This window comes from Sporothrix schenckii (genome assembly GCF_000961545.1).
Source record: "Sporothrix schenckii 1099-18 chromosome Unknown Cont47, whole genome shotgun sequence".
Taxonomy (NCBI): domain Eukaryota; kingdom Fungi; phylum Ascomycota; class Sordariomycetes; order Ophiostomatales; family Ophiostomataceae; genus Sporothrix; species Sporothrix schenckii.
In genome coordinates this window covers 731,899-747,222 of record NW_015971148.1, presented here as the reverse complement: position 1 = coordinate 747,222, position 15,324 = coordinate 731,899, and the positions used below count along the sequence as shown (strand labels likewise).

General features: G+C 58.6%; 7 protein-coding genes across 7 annotated transcripts; 2 read left to right on the top strand and 5 right to left on the bottom strand.

Annotated features, from left to right (window-relative positions):
• Positions 1–226: 226 nt before the first annotated feature.
• Positions 227–1,150, bottom strand: SPSK_03542 (short-chain dehydrogenase/reductase; the record flags this gene model as incomplete). Its single annotated transcript, XM_016730380.1, has 2 exons — positions 227–286; positions 362–1,150. 2 exons carry the CDS (start codon positions 1,148–1,150, stop codon positions 227–229), a joined length of 849 nt encoding a protein of 282 aa, XP_016584833.1.
• A 551-nt stretch (positions 1,151–1,701) lies between these two features.
• SPSK_03404 (diphosphomevalonate decarboxylase) lies at positions 1,702–2,970 on the top strand (the record flags this gene model as incomplete). Its single annotated transcript, XM_016730242.1, has 2 exons — positions 1,702–1,763; positions 1,848–2,970. The coding sequence occupies 2 exons, from the start codon at positions 1,702–1,704 to the stop codon at positions 2,968–2,970; spliced, it is 1,185 nt and encodes a 394-aa protein (XP_016584832.1).
• A 973-nt stretch (positions 2,971–3,943) lies between these two features.
• On the top strand, positions 3,944–5,354 carry SPSK_03356 (uncharacterized protein; the record flags this gene model as incomplete). The annotated part of the gene is made up of 2 exons (XM_016730194.1): positions 3,944–4,030; positions 4,095–5,354. 2 exons carry the CDS (start codon positions 3,944–3,946, stop codon positions 5,352–5,354), a joined length of 1,347 nt encoding a protein of 448 aa, XP_016584831.1.
• Positions 5,355–5,708: 354 nt separating this feature from the next.
• Positions 5,709–6,662, bottom strand: SPSK_03527 (cytochrome c heme-lyase; the record flags this gene model as incomplete). Its single annotated transcript, XM_016730365.1, has 1 exon — positions 5,709–6,662. One exon carries the CDS (start codon positions 6,660–6,662, stop codon positions 5,709–5,711), a length of 954 nt encoding a protein of 317 aa, XP_016584830.1.
• A 461-nt stretch (positions 6,663–7,123) lies between these two features.
• SPSK_03362 (argininosuccinate lyase) lies at positions 7,124–8,521 on the bottom strand (the record flags this gene model as incomplete). The annotated part of the gene is made up of 1 exon (XM_016730200.1): positions 7,124–8,521. One exon carries the CDS (start codon positions 8,519–8,521, stop codon positions 7,124–7,126), a length of 1,398 nt encoding a protein of 465 aa, XP_016584829.1.
• Positions 8,522–9,863: 1,342 nt separating this feature from the next.
• SPSK_03717 (uncharacterized protein) lies at positions 9,864–10,267 on the bottom strand (the record flags this gene model as incomplete). Its single annotated transcript, XM_016730551.1, has 2 exons — positions 9,864–10,126; positions 10,228–10,267. The coding sequence occupies 2 exons, from the start codon at positions 10,265–10,267 to the stop codon at positions 9,864–9,866; spliced, it is 303 nt and encodes a 100-aa protein (XP_016584828.1).
• Positions 10,268–12,632: 2,365 nt separating this feature from the next.
• SPSK_10513 (uncharacterized protein) lies at positions 12,633–15,319 on the bottom strand (the record flags this gene model as incomplete). Its single annotated transcript, XM_016736897.1, has 2 exons — positions 12,633–12,769; positions 12,910–15,319. The coding sequence occupies 2 exons, from the start codon at positions 15,317–15,319 to the stop codon at positions 12,633–12,635; spliced, it is 2,547 nt and encodes an 848-aa protein (XP_016584827.1).
• Between the last annotated feature and the right edge of the window lie 5 nt (positions 15,320–15,324).

Below are 15,324 nucleotides of genomic sequence, written 5' to 3'. Positions count from 1 at the left end.
AAGCAGTCCACGGCTCGAATTATCAGTGACGAGGCCACCGATGTTTGTTTCTGTTACGAGGACAAAAATATTGGAGTCAGTTTTACCTATCTTAAACACTTGCACATTGCTCAATATGTGTCCAACATATATCAACAGTTGCGGTTCCATAATGGTTCCTGTCTTGGCTTTGCCAATTTACCGACAGGACACGTTCTTCATAAAACGAGAATCGGATTTCTGCACGTTACTGGACGACTGGTGGTTTCAACTTGTCCAGGCCAACTCGTTTGGACATGGGAGAGTCCTAGGCAAACAGAAAAGCAGGTTAGATCGTGGACGGTCACTGACATGTGCTGAGCATCCGACAGCGCAGACTCACCAGCATCCCGGTCCAGCCAAAGGTGTTGAGGATCCAAGCCATCGTCGCAAAGGTTGCACGCCAGAGCACCGGCTGGGGCGACGTGCGCAGCAGATCCGAGGCCACCTGACGCGCATAGTCATTGGCGGGCGTCCAGTGAATGCCGTCTAGAAAGTCCTTCTTCTCGATGCGCTCCTTGAGCGGCGCGTACACACTTCCCTCGGGCAGGTGGCAGCGCTCGTCGGCGTTGTCAAACAGGTGCGAGGCCACGGAGCCGGTTATGATTGTCACCACGCGGACGCCCAGCGGCGCCAGCTCGACGCGCAGCGTATCGCCCAGAGTGTTGATGGCGGCCTTGGACGCGTTGTACGCCGTCTGGTACGGCGGGTGGAGCACCGTGTTGATGGAGCTGATGTTGGCCACGACGCCGCCGGCGGCCCTGAGCTGGGGCAGCAGCGCATGGGTCACAGCAAACACGCCAAAGATGTTTGTGTCGAGGACGCGCTTGACGTCGGCCAAGTCGCAGTCGGCAAAGGGCATGACGTGGTTGAGGCCCGCGTTGTTGACGAGGATGTCGAGCCTGCCGCCGGACGCGGTTGCGACGTGCGCGACGGCCGCCTTGATGGACTCTGGCGACGTGACGTCCATCTCGAGCGTCGTGATGCCGAGAGCCTCGAGCTCGGTCATCTTGGCAGTGTTGCGCGCCGTCGCAAACACCTGCAGGCCACGCTTGTGGAACTCGCGCGCCAGGGCATCGCCAATGCCGCCGAGGCTGCAGCCCGTGATGAGGACCGACTTCTGAGCCACCATGTTGAGGTCGAGATCAGTATGCGAAACGACGTGCGTCGGGGAGACAATGTGCTTAGTTTATGGAAGGCAGTTTGTTTACGGTTGCTCTACGATGCCCATCGCTATGTCCGTGCTGTTGACATTCTCCAACACAAAAGGAGGGAGGGAGGGAGGTCGTTTACCCCGTAAGGTCGTTTACCCCGTAAGGTCGTTTACCCCGTATTTCACAGCCTCGCTGAAAACGACCAGCGCCAGCTTCAGTGTGTGTTTTGACACACTGCGCCAAAAAGGGGCTAGACCCTCAGAGGCAGTTGGTCCTGCCATTGGCCCCGCGCTAATCCAAGACGAGGAAGGACCAACCGACTGCTGCTGCCGCGCCCTGCAAAATACTCAATTTGTAGCATGAAGCTCTTGGAGCTTAAACTTTAGGCCTGAAAAACACATGCCCCTTTTCGAGTCCATTCACACTTTTGTCGACGGCCGTATTTTTTGTGAACCAGCACACGTCCTCGACAACGACATCTTCAAGTCCAATTCGTTCCTCCCCCGTACGGTTCACACCCTCCACTACGATGGCCGACACGAAGGTGTACCGTGCGACCACCACCGCACCGGTGAACATTGCCGTCGTCAAGTATGCATGCAGCCTCACCGCTCCCTTCGACGTCGAAGCCCTCGTCTTCTCGCTCATCTGCTGACCACCGTGGCTCCTGTTTAGGTACTGGGGCAAGCGCGACCCCAAGCTCAACCTCCCCACCAACTCGTCGCTCTCCGTCACCCTCGCACAGTCCGACCTCCGCACCTTAACCACAGCCACATGCTCGGCCGCCTATGCAGGCCAGAATGACACCCTGCTCCTCAACGGCGAGCCCTCTGATGTCTCGGGTGCGCGCACCCAGGCTTGCTTCCGTGCCCTGCGCGAGCGCCGCGCCGCCCTCGAGGCTGCCGATCCGTCTCTGCCCAAGCTCGCCAGCCTGCCCCTGCGCATTGTGACGGAGAACAACTTCCCCACGGCCGCCGGCCTGGCGTCGTCGGCCGCTGGGTTCGCTGCCCTCGTGCGTGCCATTGCCGACCTCTACGAGCTGCCCGACTCGCCGTCGCAGCTGAGCTTGATTGCCCGGCAAGGCTCCGGCTCGGCGTGCCGCAGTGTCTTTGGCGGCTACGTCGCCTGGCGCATGGGCGACAAGGCCGACGGCAGCGACTCACTGGCCGAGCAGGTGGCGCCCGCGTCCGCCTGGCCCCAGATGCGCGCCGTCGTGCTCGTCGTCTCGGCCAGCAAGAAGGGCGTGTCGTCGACGTCGGGCATGCAGCAGACGGTGGCCACGTCGGGCCTGTTTCAAGAACGCATCCGCACCGTCGTGCCCGACAACATGGCCAAGATGGAAAAGGCCATTGCGGCGCATGACTTTGCCAGCTTCGCCGAGGTCACCATGCGCGACTCCAACTCCTTCCACGCCACCTGCGCCGACACCTACCCGCCCATCTACTACATGAACGACGTCTCCCGCGCCGCCGTGCGCGCCATCGAGGCCATCAACGCCAAGGCCGGCCGCACCGTCGCCGCCTACACCTTTGACGCCGGCCCGAACGCTGTTGTCTACTACCTCGAGCAGGACGCCGATGTCGTGCTGGGCACCTTTTCCAGCGTCCTGGGTGCCGGTGTCGACGGCTGGAAGGACGGTGCCGCGCCGAGCACGGCCGCTGCCGTCGAGATGGACGCCACGGTCGCGTCGACGCTCAAGTCGGGTGTCAGCCGGGTCATCTCGACGGGCGTGGGCGAGGGCCCCATCAAGTCAGAGGAGCACCTGGTCGGCGAGGACGGTGAGCCTGTGAAGCGGTAAGACGGGCCGTTTGACTTGGGAGGATGGAAATACGACATACTTGTGGATTCATTACACTAGCGTTTTTACTGTACTTGTGGTTTATCCAGATGAAAATAAAATGGCACGATGCCCTCCATGCGCCTTACCTAAAGGCGTTGTGACGAGGCTTCCCGGTCGAGGTACACAATGGTAATATGTCATACCTTTCACCACTTTGAAAAGTGCAATCTCCAATCAAGTCCCTTCACCCGTAATGAACCACAATACCTAGCCCAGTATCTAGTACAGATGCCAGCGTACTGAAGCGTTCAGGTACCTAACTACATTCCCAACTGCGTCACCTCTAAGTAAATAAAAATGGGCCCTATTTGCGTAATGACGAGGTGGTCGCGACCAGTGTGCTGTCATTGTTACTACGGCGCATGTTTCGCGATGATTACAGGGCGGTTTAAGTGCTGATGGCATTCCCCGCGTCACGTGGACACGTTCCCCCAGTTTTCCAGAATCCATTGCATGTCGACGCGTAGTTTCGATTGGGGAAGGCAGTCACGACCGACGTCCGTTTTTTTGCATCGCACTTTCCCTATTCAGCTTCAGAGAGCGCAAGGTGCGAATGCCGCGCTGGCCTTTTCTTGCCTCGTTCGTTTTTGTAACATCTGCCATTTTGCATTCCTCGTCTCTACATCCACGCTGCATGCATCCTCAGCAGCCATAGCTCGTCGCCCTCTCACACCCCTTTTCATTCGCTAAGCCTTCCATCAGGGGCCGGGCTGGTGCTTCAATCATCAAAATACCCATCAACACTTATCCAGGTCCCTTTTCATCCCAGCGATATCCCTTTTTCACCTCCCTATTTTCATTTGCGCCCTTTTGCGTCCTTTTGCGTTCTTTGGCGTCCTTTTGCGTCCATTTGCGTCCATTTGTTTCCTATGTTGCGTTTGCCACTGGTCCCTTCTACGTGTCGCCGCTACGGACCGACGCCGCCGCCAAGATGAGCTCGACGGCCTACGACATCGACACGGCCGGCAACGTGCTGTGCACATACACCGACGTCAACGACCCCGAGAGGTTCAAGGCTGTATGTACTCTGTGGCCTTGTCTTTTCATCTCCTGGCAACATGCCTACTGACTTTGCCCCCCAGGAGCGAACCCATGTGCCACTCGGCAAGGCTGTCTTTTATGCCTTTCTGCCAGCCGGGTTCCCGCACAGCGTGACGGATGACTACCTGTCGTATCAATTGTACGACTCGCTGCAGGCGTTTTCGTCGGCCATCGCGTCGCTGCTAGCCAACCGCGCCGTGCTCGAGGGCCTGGGCGTCGGCAACGCGTCGCAGTCGCCCACAGGGGCGCTCGTGCTCAAGATCATCCAGGATACTTTCTCGCGCATGGCGACGATTTTGTTCGCGCACCGGATGGGCCAGGCCATTGAGCCCGAGTGCAAGACGTACCGCTTCATGGCAGACCTGTTTAACGACAGCGCGCTGCTGCTCGACCTGCTCACGCCGGTGCTGCCGTTTTTGCCCAAAGTCTGCGTCATGGTCGTCACCAGCATCCTGCGGGCGCTGTGTGGTATTGCCGCCAACGCCAGCAAGGCGAGCCTGTCGGCCCACTTCGCAAAGAGGGGCAACCTAGCCGAGCTCAACGCCAAGGAGGCGTCGCAGGAGACGGTCATCAGCTTGCTGGGCATGCTCGCGGGCTATGCCGTGGTGCACATGGTGCATGACCGCACGATGGTGCTGTACTGGATGGTGACGCTGGTCTTGGTGCACCTGTACATGAACTACCAGGGCGTGCGCTGTGTGAAGATGCTCACGCTGAACCGGCAGCGGGCGACGATTGTGTTCCGGGAGTACCTGGACTCGGGCCGCGTGCTGACGCCCTCGGACGTGGCCCAGCGCGAGAGCATCCTGCGCAACGTCAACGGGGAGATGGCGAGCAAGGACGGCGACTACACGGGGTCCTGCGAGCTGCGCAACTACGGCGACGTGATGACGAGCAAAACCTGGGGCTACCATTCGTACAAGTTTGAGCGGCCCGACTACTTCATGGGCGTGTGGCACTACCAGGCGCGGTTTTTCATTCGCATCGCTATGAAGGAGCACACACACAAAACCATTGGCCCGCTGCTTGCCTGGTTCGATGCCGTGGCGCACGCCTTCCATTTCAGTGCGGCCCTCAAGAACGGCCTCAGCAGCCACTACGAGAACGAAGGCCCCCACGGTTATGTGTCGGCGGAGGTCAAGGAGGGCTTGCTGGCGGCACTGCGCAGCGCCGGGTGGCACCTGGACGACGGGCAGCTGGAGACCAACAGCCCCGTCCGGGTGCGGACCGGCGGTGGCGGCGATATGAAGAGAACAGCGGAGCGGGGACAGGCCGCCGCTCCACCGGCCAAAGCCGACTAGGTCTTTCCGTGGATCGCCACCGGGACGTTGCAAAATGGTTTGGCTTGAGATCGGTCTTGAGGCCCCAGAACGACGGAGGACGGTTGGGTCGGTCGTCTGTTCACATTTTTCTCTTCTTGTTCTTGTTTTACGCTTTGTACTTTTGTCATGATATGAGATTTGTGTTTCTGCCCTGTACAATATACATTTGGGGGCGTGCGACCAGCGTATACAACGTTTTGTTGTCCGCACGCGCAACGCCGGTATCACCGAATTCTAATTTTTATACAGTCCAATACCCAATGCAAAAAGGAGCCGTCCGGCCATTCCTCATCCAAGCGTCTGAATGTGTTCGTGTCAAGTCCACCCCTTCTCCTACTGCAGGCCCAGGCCGCGCAGGGCACGCATCTTGACGCCCTCCCAGCTGTTCAGCTTCGGCCGCACGTCCAGGTAGAAGCTGACTTGCGGCTGGCCCGCATTGGGCGACGCAGCCGTGGCTCCTGTTGCTGCTGCCGCCGCCGCCCCCGGCCGCCCCGCATAAAAGTCAATCACGTACTCGACCTGCGTCCCGCAGCGGTCGACAACCCAGTCGTGCCGGTCAAACGGCGCTGTGTACCCCAGCAGCGTGTTGAGCCGCGCCTTGGGCGACATGCTGGTGCTGAGCCCCGCAAACGAGTGCAGCCGCGGACCGCCGCACTGGCCCGGGCCCGTGCCTGTGTAGGGCGCCTCCCAGGCCAAAATCTCTTTCCAGGCGCGCTCATTGACGGCGTTGTGGATGGGCACGACGACGCGCATGTCGGCGACGCGGGCGTTGTCGTTGCCCTTGCGCTTCATGGCCTCAAAGAACATCTTTTCGGAGGGGTAGACCCAGTTGCCGGAGACGGGGTCGGCGCCGGTCTCGACTTCATGGTTGACGGGGCGGCCGGCCGCCGGTGCCGTCTTGTCCTCGTCGGCCGAGGTGGTCGTGCGCGGGATCGAGGAGACTTCGCGGTCGGTGCCCAGGCCGCGGATGGTCGGGTGGCCCAGGGGCCGTTGGTGCTGTGACGGCGCGGCATGGGACGACGGAGCAGAGGAGGCGCTCGAAGGAGGCGGCGAGGGTGAGGGCGATGCCCAGAGGCTGGGCCAGCCGCCGAAGAAGCCGGACTTGGGCTGGGCAATTTGTGCAGGGACACTGGTCGTCGGCTGTAGTGAGATTTGTGTCTGTTTGGCCTCAGCCTGTTGTGCTTGTTGCGCCCGCGCTTGCTCAAGCCAGGCGTCTCTCGTCTTGTGGTCGACAGGGCAGACGGCTCCTTCGCCGGCTGTAGAGCCAGGGTGCCCGTTGGGAGACATTGTTGGTGTGTGCGAGTGTTTGTACGAAGTTGTCGTCGCGATGTGGATTTTTTTGGTCCGGTTGATTGGGGTCAAATGTCGTCAGCGCAACTTTTTGAGAGTTTTAGTCGCTTAGAGCGCTGGGTAGTGTCTGTTGGCGCCATTGAGGGGCTTGTGGCAGGCAAATCAGGTCTCTTTTCCATCGGTCCCGCGCAGTCGACAAAAATCATTTAATAAGCGGTTGTGATTGGTTCTCAGAAGAGGTGGTAGTACAACATCAACACGAATCTGTTGCATATAAATATTGAAAGTATTACTTTTGTCGTTTTCAAATCCGGATTTCATATTTTCTAAATATATACCGTTTTCGTTTCCGTAGCTCTGCCCGTCGTTTTAATTCCAGTCAATCCTTTTCCGAGTTTCCCTGCCAGAACATTGTCTCAAATCGTCACTCATAACGACGTTATCAGCACGCCTCTTCTCTACTCTAGCATCTTCTTCAGGACGGCCACCTGCTCCAGGACGCTCGCCTTGCTCGTGCCGCCCTGGGCCGAGCGCATCTCGACGCTCTTGTCGTAGTTGAAGACCTCGGCAATGTCCTTTTCGAAGCGCGCGTCGACGCTCTGCAGCTGCTCAAAGGTCAGCTCGTTCATGGGCGTGCCGGTCTTTTCGGACAGGGCGACGCACTCGCCGGAGATGTGGTGGGTCTCGCGGAAGGGCACGCCCTTGCGGACGAGGTAGTCGGCGAGGTCGGTGGCGAGCATAAAGGGGTCGAGGGCGGCGCGCATCTTGTCGGGCTGGGTGGCGAGGGTGGCGAGGACGCCCTCGGCGATCTGGATGCTGTCGGCGACGGTCTTGACGTGGTCGAGCATGGGCTCGACGGACTCCTGGAGGTCCTTGTTGTAGGTGCTGGGCAGGCCCTTGAGGGTCATCATGAAGCCGGCCATGTGGCCAAAGGCGCGGCCGGCCTTGCCGCGCAGCAGCTCGAGCGAGTCCGGGTTCTTCTTCTGGGGCATCAGCGACGAGCCGGTCGAGTAGGCGTCGGCGAGGCGCACGAAGCCGAACTCGGCCGTCGAGTAGACAATCAGGTCCTCGGCCCAGCGGGAGATGTGCTGCATCAGGGTGGCGCCCCACTGGAGGGTCTCGGCGACAAAGTCGCGGTCGGCGACGCCGCCCATGGAGTTCCACAGCAGGCCGTCGAAGCCCAGCTCCGCGGCCATGGCGGCGCGGTCGATGCCAAAGGGGTTGCCCGCCAGCGCGCCGCAGCCGAGCGGCGAGCGGTTGACGCGCTGGATGACCTCGCGCAGGCGCGCGAGGTCCGCCGCAAAGGCCAGGCCGTACGACAGCATCCAGTGGCTCCAGCGGATGGGCTGGGCGCGCTGCAGGTGCGTGTAGCCGGGCATGATGAGGTCGACCTCGGTGGCGGCGCGCTGGGCCGTCACCTGCAAAAACGAGACCAGGAACGCCTCAATCTTGCGCAGCTCGTCGCGCAGCCACATGCGCATGTCCGTGGCGATCTGCTCGTTGCGCGAGCGGCCCGTGTGCAGCTTGCCGGCCACGTCCTTGCCAATCAGCTCGCCCAGCCGGCGCTCGTTGGCCGTGTGGATGTCCTCGTCGACGCCGGGGACAATCTTGAAGGTGCCGGCCACCCACTCGGCCTCGACGGCCTGCAGCCCCGCGTCGATCTTGTCAAACTCCTCCTTGGTGAGGATGCCGGCGTGGAAGTTGGCGCGCGCAAAGGCGATGCTCCCCAGGATGTCCTGCTTGTGCAGCACCTGGTCAAAGTAGATGCTCTCGTTGTAGGCGACCATCAGAGGGTCGAGGCCGCCGGTGAAGCGGCCGCCCCAGAGCATGTTGGCCTGCTTCTGTTGGGATGCCATGGTAAAGGTTGTTGTGGCGGCGGTGTCGGAGGGTCACGTCGATAAGGGCCAATTGGCACGGAGGGTGCCGTAGAGAGGTCGTAGAGGGTGAATTCAATGCCGTCGGTGTAGATAGAAGCTGGAATATGTCAATTGGGACTGGGTAACTGGGGATTGGGTATCGTGAGCGAACACAAGAAGTGGACTTGTCGTTGGGGGAAAAGTCGGAAAGCAGCCCGCCAGCCTTGTGCACTTTGTTGAGTCACGTTGGAGCCATAAAAATTTTAGCGGCCGCAAGCGGCAGGAGCTATCGATAAGTGCTGTCATTGGCGGTGGAGCTCCATAGCAAGCGGCAGGTCTCCACAGCAAGAGTCGACTTACACCGACGACAGCCATCAAGCCATCGTCAAGAAAAGCATCAACACTTTGGCGAGTCTACGTTTTACGTAATTTTGAAATATTTTAGGAAGGTATGTCAATTTTATCTTAATTTATTATACAACTTTTCTCGGATTTTGGTCATGTTTAGTCACTAGCTACTGGGCGTTGCGATTAATTCGGATTCAAAATGTAAAACGATAAAAACAAATTATGGCCATTTTTTGGCGAGATCAATTCTTTAATTTGCGTTCCTGTTTATTACAAAATAGAACACATTGAATAAGAAAGAACAAAAGGAAATTAATATCTCGGAGACGAATATGCCAACACATGTTTCAAGCCCGTCAACAGAGCTAGTTGGCTAGCATCACCTCCACACGATGAACAGTAATGGATAGCCACGAGATATGAGGAGGCGACTGTCCCACTCGCCGCGTGATGGGTCGAGCTACCTCAGATTCTGGAGCCGACGACGAGAGTAGTCTGTCAGTATCCGAGTGTACGATATATGTGGCTGGCATGCTGTTCTCCTTACGCTTGCTTGAGTTCGGATCCAGCGTTGTTTGCCTCGTGCAACTATCACCACCTGCACATCTAACGCCTCACGACATGCCCGGCGACCAGATCGAGCAACCCTGTTTGCGTGCCCAGCATCACGAGTGCCTCGACGATACATTCACATACCCCCAGTTTGACTACAACACGTCCATCACGTATCAGCGTGTCCCTCTCGCCTCTCTCTTTGCGGCTCTATGATGCACTGTGCGTTTGTTAATGGCGGCTCAGCCTGCATCAGAATCTCCTTTCTTTAAAAAGAGGGCCGACGTCCCACGACCACTTTTAAAGACACTGGGCCATCTTTCCATGAGGACCTCACGGCCGTCTCCCGCGCGTTCAAGACGTACACCATTATGCGGTACACACAGCACTACTGCCTACCCGAGCTGCAGGCGTGTGTGCCCCAACTGGGCGTTGCTGTCCTCTACTGCGACGCGTGGACGACCATGTGAGTGTGCGACTGGGCGGACATGGTGTCGGTCCACGCCAGCGACGACTGCAAGGGGATGGCGGCGGACTGCCGGCGATGGCCGGGCACTATGTGATTGTGGTCGGAGGACCGGTACCGGGCATGGACGGGGCCACCGGGCGGGGTTCTCATGAAACGGGGTTGAGATGCCAAACTCTTGTAAGTTGTGTCGTCTCCATCTTGATCATCTCTGGCATTTCGGCCCAGACGGCGCTGCTCTGGAATAACTGCAATTTCGTTATCCACCTAGCTTGCTAAGCATTGCATTCACAAAGCTTCTTTTTATGCATCTTGGCAAAATAAGTCTTGTACAACGAACTGGCACGGACTGGCGGTGGTTGTTCCTCTGCGTGTTTCATCTTTTCGATGCCGTTGGCTATTTTTGACCTGGTATGGTCTCTCTCTGCCCGCAGATGCTCCAGTGGGGTCGGCGGCTACTGCCGGCACTGGCGATCCACGGACTGGGGCCTAACAAGCGCTGGATGCTGAGGGCCAATCGTTTGCGGGCAGTCCTGGATGACCGCGACAACAACCGCCAGCAAGGGTAGGCAGTCTCGCAGTGTCGTGCCCACGCTCGCCACGGTCGACCTTTTGGTTTCCCCATTCGTTTGCATCGCTGCTCCCGTTTTCGCCTCTGGAGGCCGCCGCCGCTGCCTCCGTTTTTCCTGATCGCATGCAGACGGAGTGATGTTGGCAGGTATCGCGAGACCAAGTTATGCAAGTTTTGGACGTTTTCTTGTATTTTGTTTCTTCTTTCCGCAACATCATTCTGCCCAGACTCGGTTAGAATCGCTCGGTGCTGCGCTGGACGGAGGACGCGATGTTGTCGCCGGGTGGTGAGTGTACCAAAGGCGGTAGCATTTGGCATTTCCTTGCTTTTTGGTCAGTAAAGACGGGAGAGGCCTGTTTCCTCAATGGGCTATGAGGCTGGTTCCGTCGTTTGAATGGAGGAATGACTCGCACTAGCGGCCCGTCATTGGCTCTGGCACTAGAACAGGGGGCACAGGCCACTGGCGGGGATGCTCTTGATTCAATGGTCGGGACTGACTGCTGTGGATTGGTTGGACGGGACTGGCCTAGCTTTGTTGTGCCCTGAAACGCCACCACAAATCGCAAGAAAGACGTGAGAAAAAGGCCAACGAGAAGAAGAATAAGAAAGAAACGCGAAAGCGACAAAGAAGACACCCACGACAAAGCCAAGAAAAAGCTAAGCAATGCCAAGGCAAGCGACCATGACCGCGACTGATGCCTTTTGATCTCAGAAGCGCCAGGCATACGAGACCCCAGCGAGCTAAGCAGCGAGGCACCTGCCACGGCGGGCGACAATCGCTCCAGACGACAGGCCAGGACGAGTTGATCTGATCAAGGAGCATAGATCTAAACAGCACCTGCGCACCTATTCTGCACTGCCTCACTGCTTGCTTCTCCACTGCAGCGAGTGGCAAGAATGAAGTTGTGAAGCCGTGAAGCCATGGAGGACAGATGTTGTCGGCTCTGACTCCTTAGACCTGTCTTCTCTCTGTCTTTGTCTCTCCGACTGTCTCGCATATTGCTGCTCCTCGTCACGGCATGGGTATTCCTAAATCAACACCAAGCTTCCTGTACCAAGCCTCCTCTGATGCAATTCAACGTAGTCATAAAATGGGGGCCGAAAACAACAACGGCGTCATATATCGGAAGAGAAGATTCTAACGAACCCGGATCCTTAGAAAGCGTCAGTGAAAAAAGACCCACTCGTTCCGCTGTCTCGGTAGGCGCTGTGAAAGGGTCAACTTCACCTCAAAATAGATTTTCCCCAGCGCAAAATAAGGCTGCTCCTCGCTAAAACGGACGGCTACGTACGCTGATTGGCCCCCCCACTTACATTGTGGCCTGCCAAACAACGGCCCAGAGGCCATCCTTTATTGAGTCCCATTGTTGTCTCTCTTTGTCGTGCCATTGACGGCCTCAAACGCTCAAACGGACAACGGATGGCAACGGGGGATGTTTGATCCTATTCAGACCCCTTTGGATCTCATTTCTGACTCGTGCCTGGCGCCTACCGCCGCCCGAATGACCCAAAACGCCAAATTGACAAAATGCGCTGTGGTCCAAACAAGCAAAAGCCAGGGGCCTCTCCATCCTCATCCTCCGCATGCCACTCCATACCGTCTGCGCATCGACCACGATGGCCCGTGTAGTCGCTTCTATTTCTCGCCCTTCATGTGTCGTGTTGTGTCGTCTCTGTTTGCTGCGTTCCTATCCCCTCGACGTCTCTTGTTTTCCTATTTTGTCTCTTCATATTTCCTTTCTTCCTGACCTTTCTTCTATTTCTTTTATCCCCCCTTCTTCCTCATCCGTCCTTTCGTCTTCTTCCCTGTTTTGCCCCCGTCATATACCTGGTTATATGCACCTCACCTTATTCACGGCTCTGGCCCTGCACCCTCCCCACCTCTTCACCATTGCAGCCTTTCCATAGAGGCGTGCCTTTTTATTGTCTGCTGGCCAGTTGATTCACGTCTTGCAAGGGTCATCTTCTTCGTTGTTCTCTCTCCTGGTTATTCTTTATATTATTATCTTTGTTATATCCTTTTTCCTCTTCCTTTGATTTTCTCTTTGACGGCCTCTTTCTTCCTCTATTTACATATCCTCTTCCAGTTGTTTTCTCCTTCACCCATTTTGTTCTTGGTTTGATACCACACTATTTTTAATACTCTATTATTTGCTGCATTATTTACTTCTTTTCTATTTCATTGTTACAAGTTCACTTGCATGAACGGGCACCGCATAGACGCCACCGCAAACACCACGAGCGTTCTTAATACCTTCACGGTCCAGACCCGTTTGCTTCGTTTTCTTCTCCTTTGAACCAGTTCTCTCGACTAGAAACGACGTACACACAAATAATCATCTCCACACAAGCATCACGACATCTATACACCGACACACAATCCGGGACACACTCCCAACTACACTCTTTCTCATCCTCTTCTCCTTCGTCCCCGCCCACTCTTACACACACCGCCACGAACATGGGATTCCTTCGAGAAAAACCGGACGCTCAGCCCTATCCTGACGTGCCGCCCAGCCTCCGCGATGACTCGTTTGAGATGCAGAATTTCAAGCTCGGCAACCAGGCCGGGGCGGCCGGCCCGCCGCCGCCGCAGTACGACTCCGCCGGCAGCATCACCCCCTACCTGGGCCTGCGGGCCCGCCTGTCGCAGATCTGGTTCAACCGGTGGACCATCCTGCTGGTGCTGGTCCTCATCCGCGTGCTGATCCTCATCAGCGGCCTCCACGGCAACATTGACGACGCGCAGGCGCAAGCGCTGGCGGCGTGCACCAAGGTCGAGGACGTCGGCAGCGCCATGGCGTCGATGCCGCATTATCTGAGCGTGGGCGTCAACGACCTGGCCGCGAATGGCATCTCGCAGACCGTGCAGGGCCTGGTGGCGCTGCTGGGCATGATCCTGACGGGCGTCGAGCAGCTCATCATCTTTGTCATCAACTTCTACATCGGCACCTACGTCTGCCTGTCGTCGGCCCTGATCCACGGCGGTCTGGACGTCGGCATCGGCGCCGCCAACGAGGCGACGGACCTCATGAACACCGCCATTGGCAAGATCACGACGACGCTCAAAAGCGACGTCAGCGGCGTGCAGGACGCCATCAACTCGGCCTTCTCGACGATTGCGTCGGCGTCGAGCATCTTTGGCAAGACCATCACGCCGCCGACACTCGACCTGTCGGGTCCCATCGATGACCTGTCCAATATCCACATCGACGACACGAGCTTCGTGCAGACGCTGCAGTCGCTGAACTCGACGATCCCCACCTACGACGAGGCCGAGAACTTTACCAAGAACGCCATCAGCATCCCCTTCAACGCCCTCAAGACCGTCCTCAACAACACCTACGGCGCCTACACCTTCGACACCTCCGTCTTCCCCGTGGCCAAGAAGACGCCGCTCACCTTCTGCTCGGGCAACGACAACATCACCCAGTTCTTCACCGTGCTCTACGACATTGCCGATCACGCCAAGACGGCCTTTTTGGTTGTCCTGGTGCTGCTCGCCGTCCTCGCCTGCGTGCCCATGGCCTTTATCGAGATCCGCCGCTGGCGCAGCCAGCAGCGCCGCGCCAAGGTGCTCGCGCAGCACGGCTTCGACCCGCTGGACGTCGTCTACATTGCCAGCCGGCCGTACACGGCGGGCTTCGGCATCCGCGTGGCCAGCCGCTTCTTCCAGGCCGGCAAGCGCCAGCTGCTGGCCCGCTGGGCCATTGCCTACGCCACCAGCTTCCCGGCCCTGTTTGTGCTGTCCCTGGCGGCCGCCGGCTTCTTCTCCGTCGTCTGCCAGTCGATCCTGCTGGCCGCCATCCAGAAGGAGGCGCCCGCGCTGACGTCCGAGGTTAGCGGCTTTGCCGACGACGTCGTCGCGACGCTCGAAAACGTGTCGACCACCTGGGCCCACGACGCCAACGGCGTGCTGCTCAATTTCCAAAACGAAATCAACAACGACATTCTCGGCTACGTCGTCAACGCCACCACGGCCGTCAACCACACGCTCAACGTCTTCACCGCCGAGATCAGCAGCGGCATCAACGCCGTCTTCAACGGCACCGTGCTCGACAACACCGTCCAGCAGATTGTGCGCTGCCTCATCGGCATCAAGATTGAGGCCGTCGAGGAGGGCCTGACCTGGGTCCACGACCACGCCCACGTCACCCTGCCCCTCTTCCCAAACGACACCTTCTCCGTCGGCGCCAAGGCCTCCATCACCAACGACTCGTCGCTCACCTCCTTCTTGGCCGACCCGGGCAGCGTCACCAGCGACGACATCACCGCCGCCGTCGACAAGGTCGTCACCGCCCTGCGCAACAGCGTCGTCCAGGAGGCCCTCATCTCCACCGGCCTGCTGCTCGTCTACGTCGTCGTCGTCCTCGTCGGCATGCTCCACGCCATGACGGGCATGGTGCGCCCGGACAAGACGCGCGGCGACGGCGGCCAGCGCTTCTATCCGACGCCGGGCGACTTGGACGGTGATCCGACGAGCAGCAGTACCAGCAACAACGGCAACGGCAACGCCCGGAGCGTGGCCCCCGCCAACACGGCGGCCGCCTTCTTCCCTCGCTTTGACGGCGGCGCCGAGACGGCGGCGGTCGACGACGCCACAGCAGCGCAGCTGCGCGATGAAAAGTTGAGCGCGCGACGAAACATTCCCGGGAGCAGTGGCAGTGGCAGCAGCGGCGGCAGCATGTCCACCGCCAGCGTCGGCGGCGGCCGCCGCGTCGTGTTTGAGAAAAAGGGCCACTGGCGCGGCAGCAGCTACGGCGACGTGGGCGACGCAGGCGGCCGCTAGGACCGGCCGCCGCAGTATGCGCCGCGCGAGCCGTCGCCCGTCGGGCCGCCACAGAGGCAGGCACACCGACATGCTCA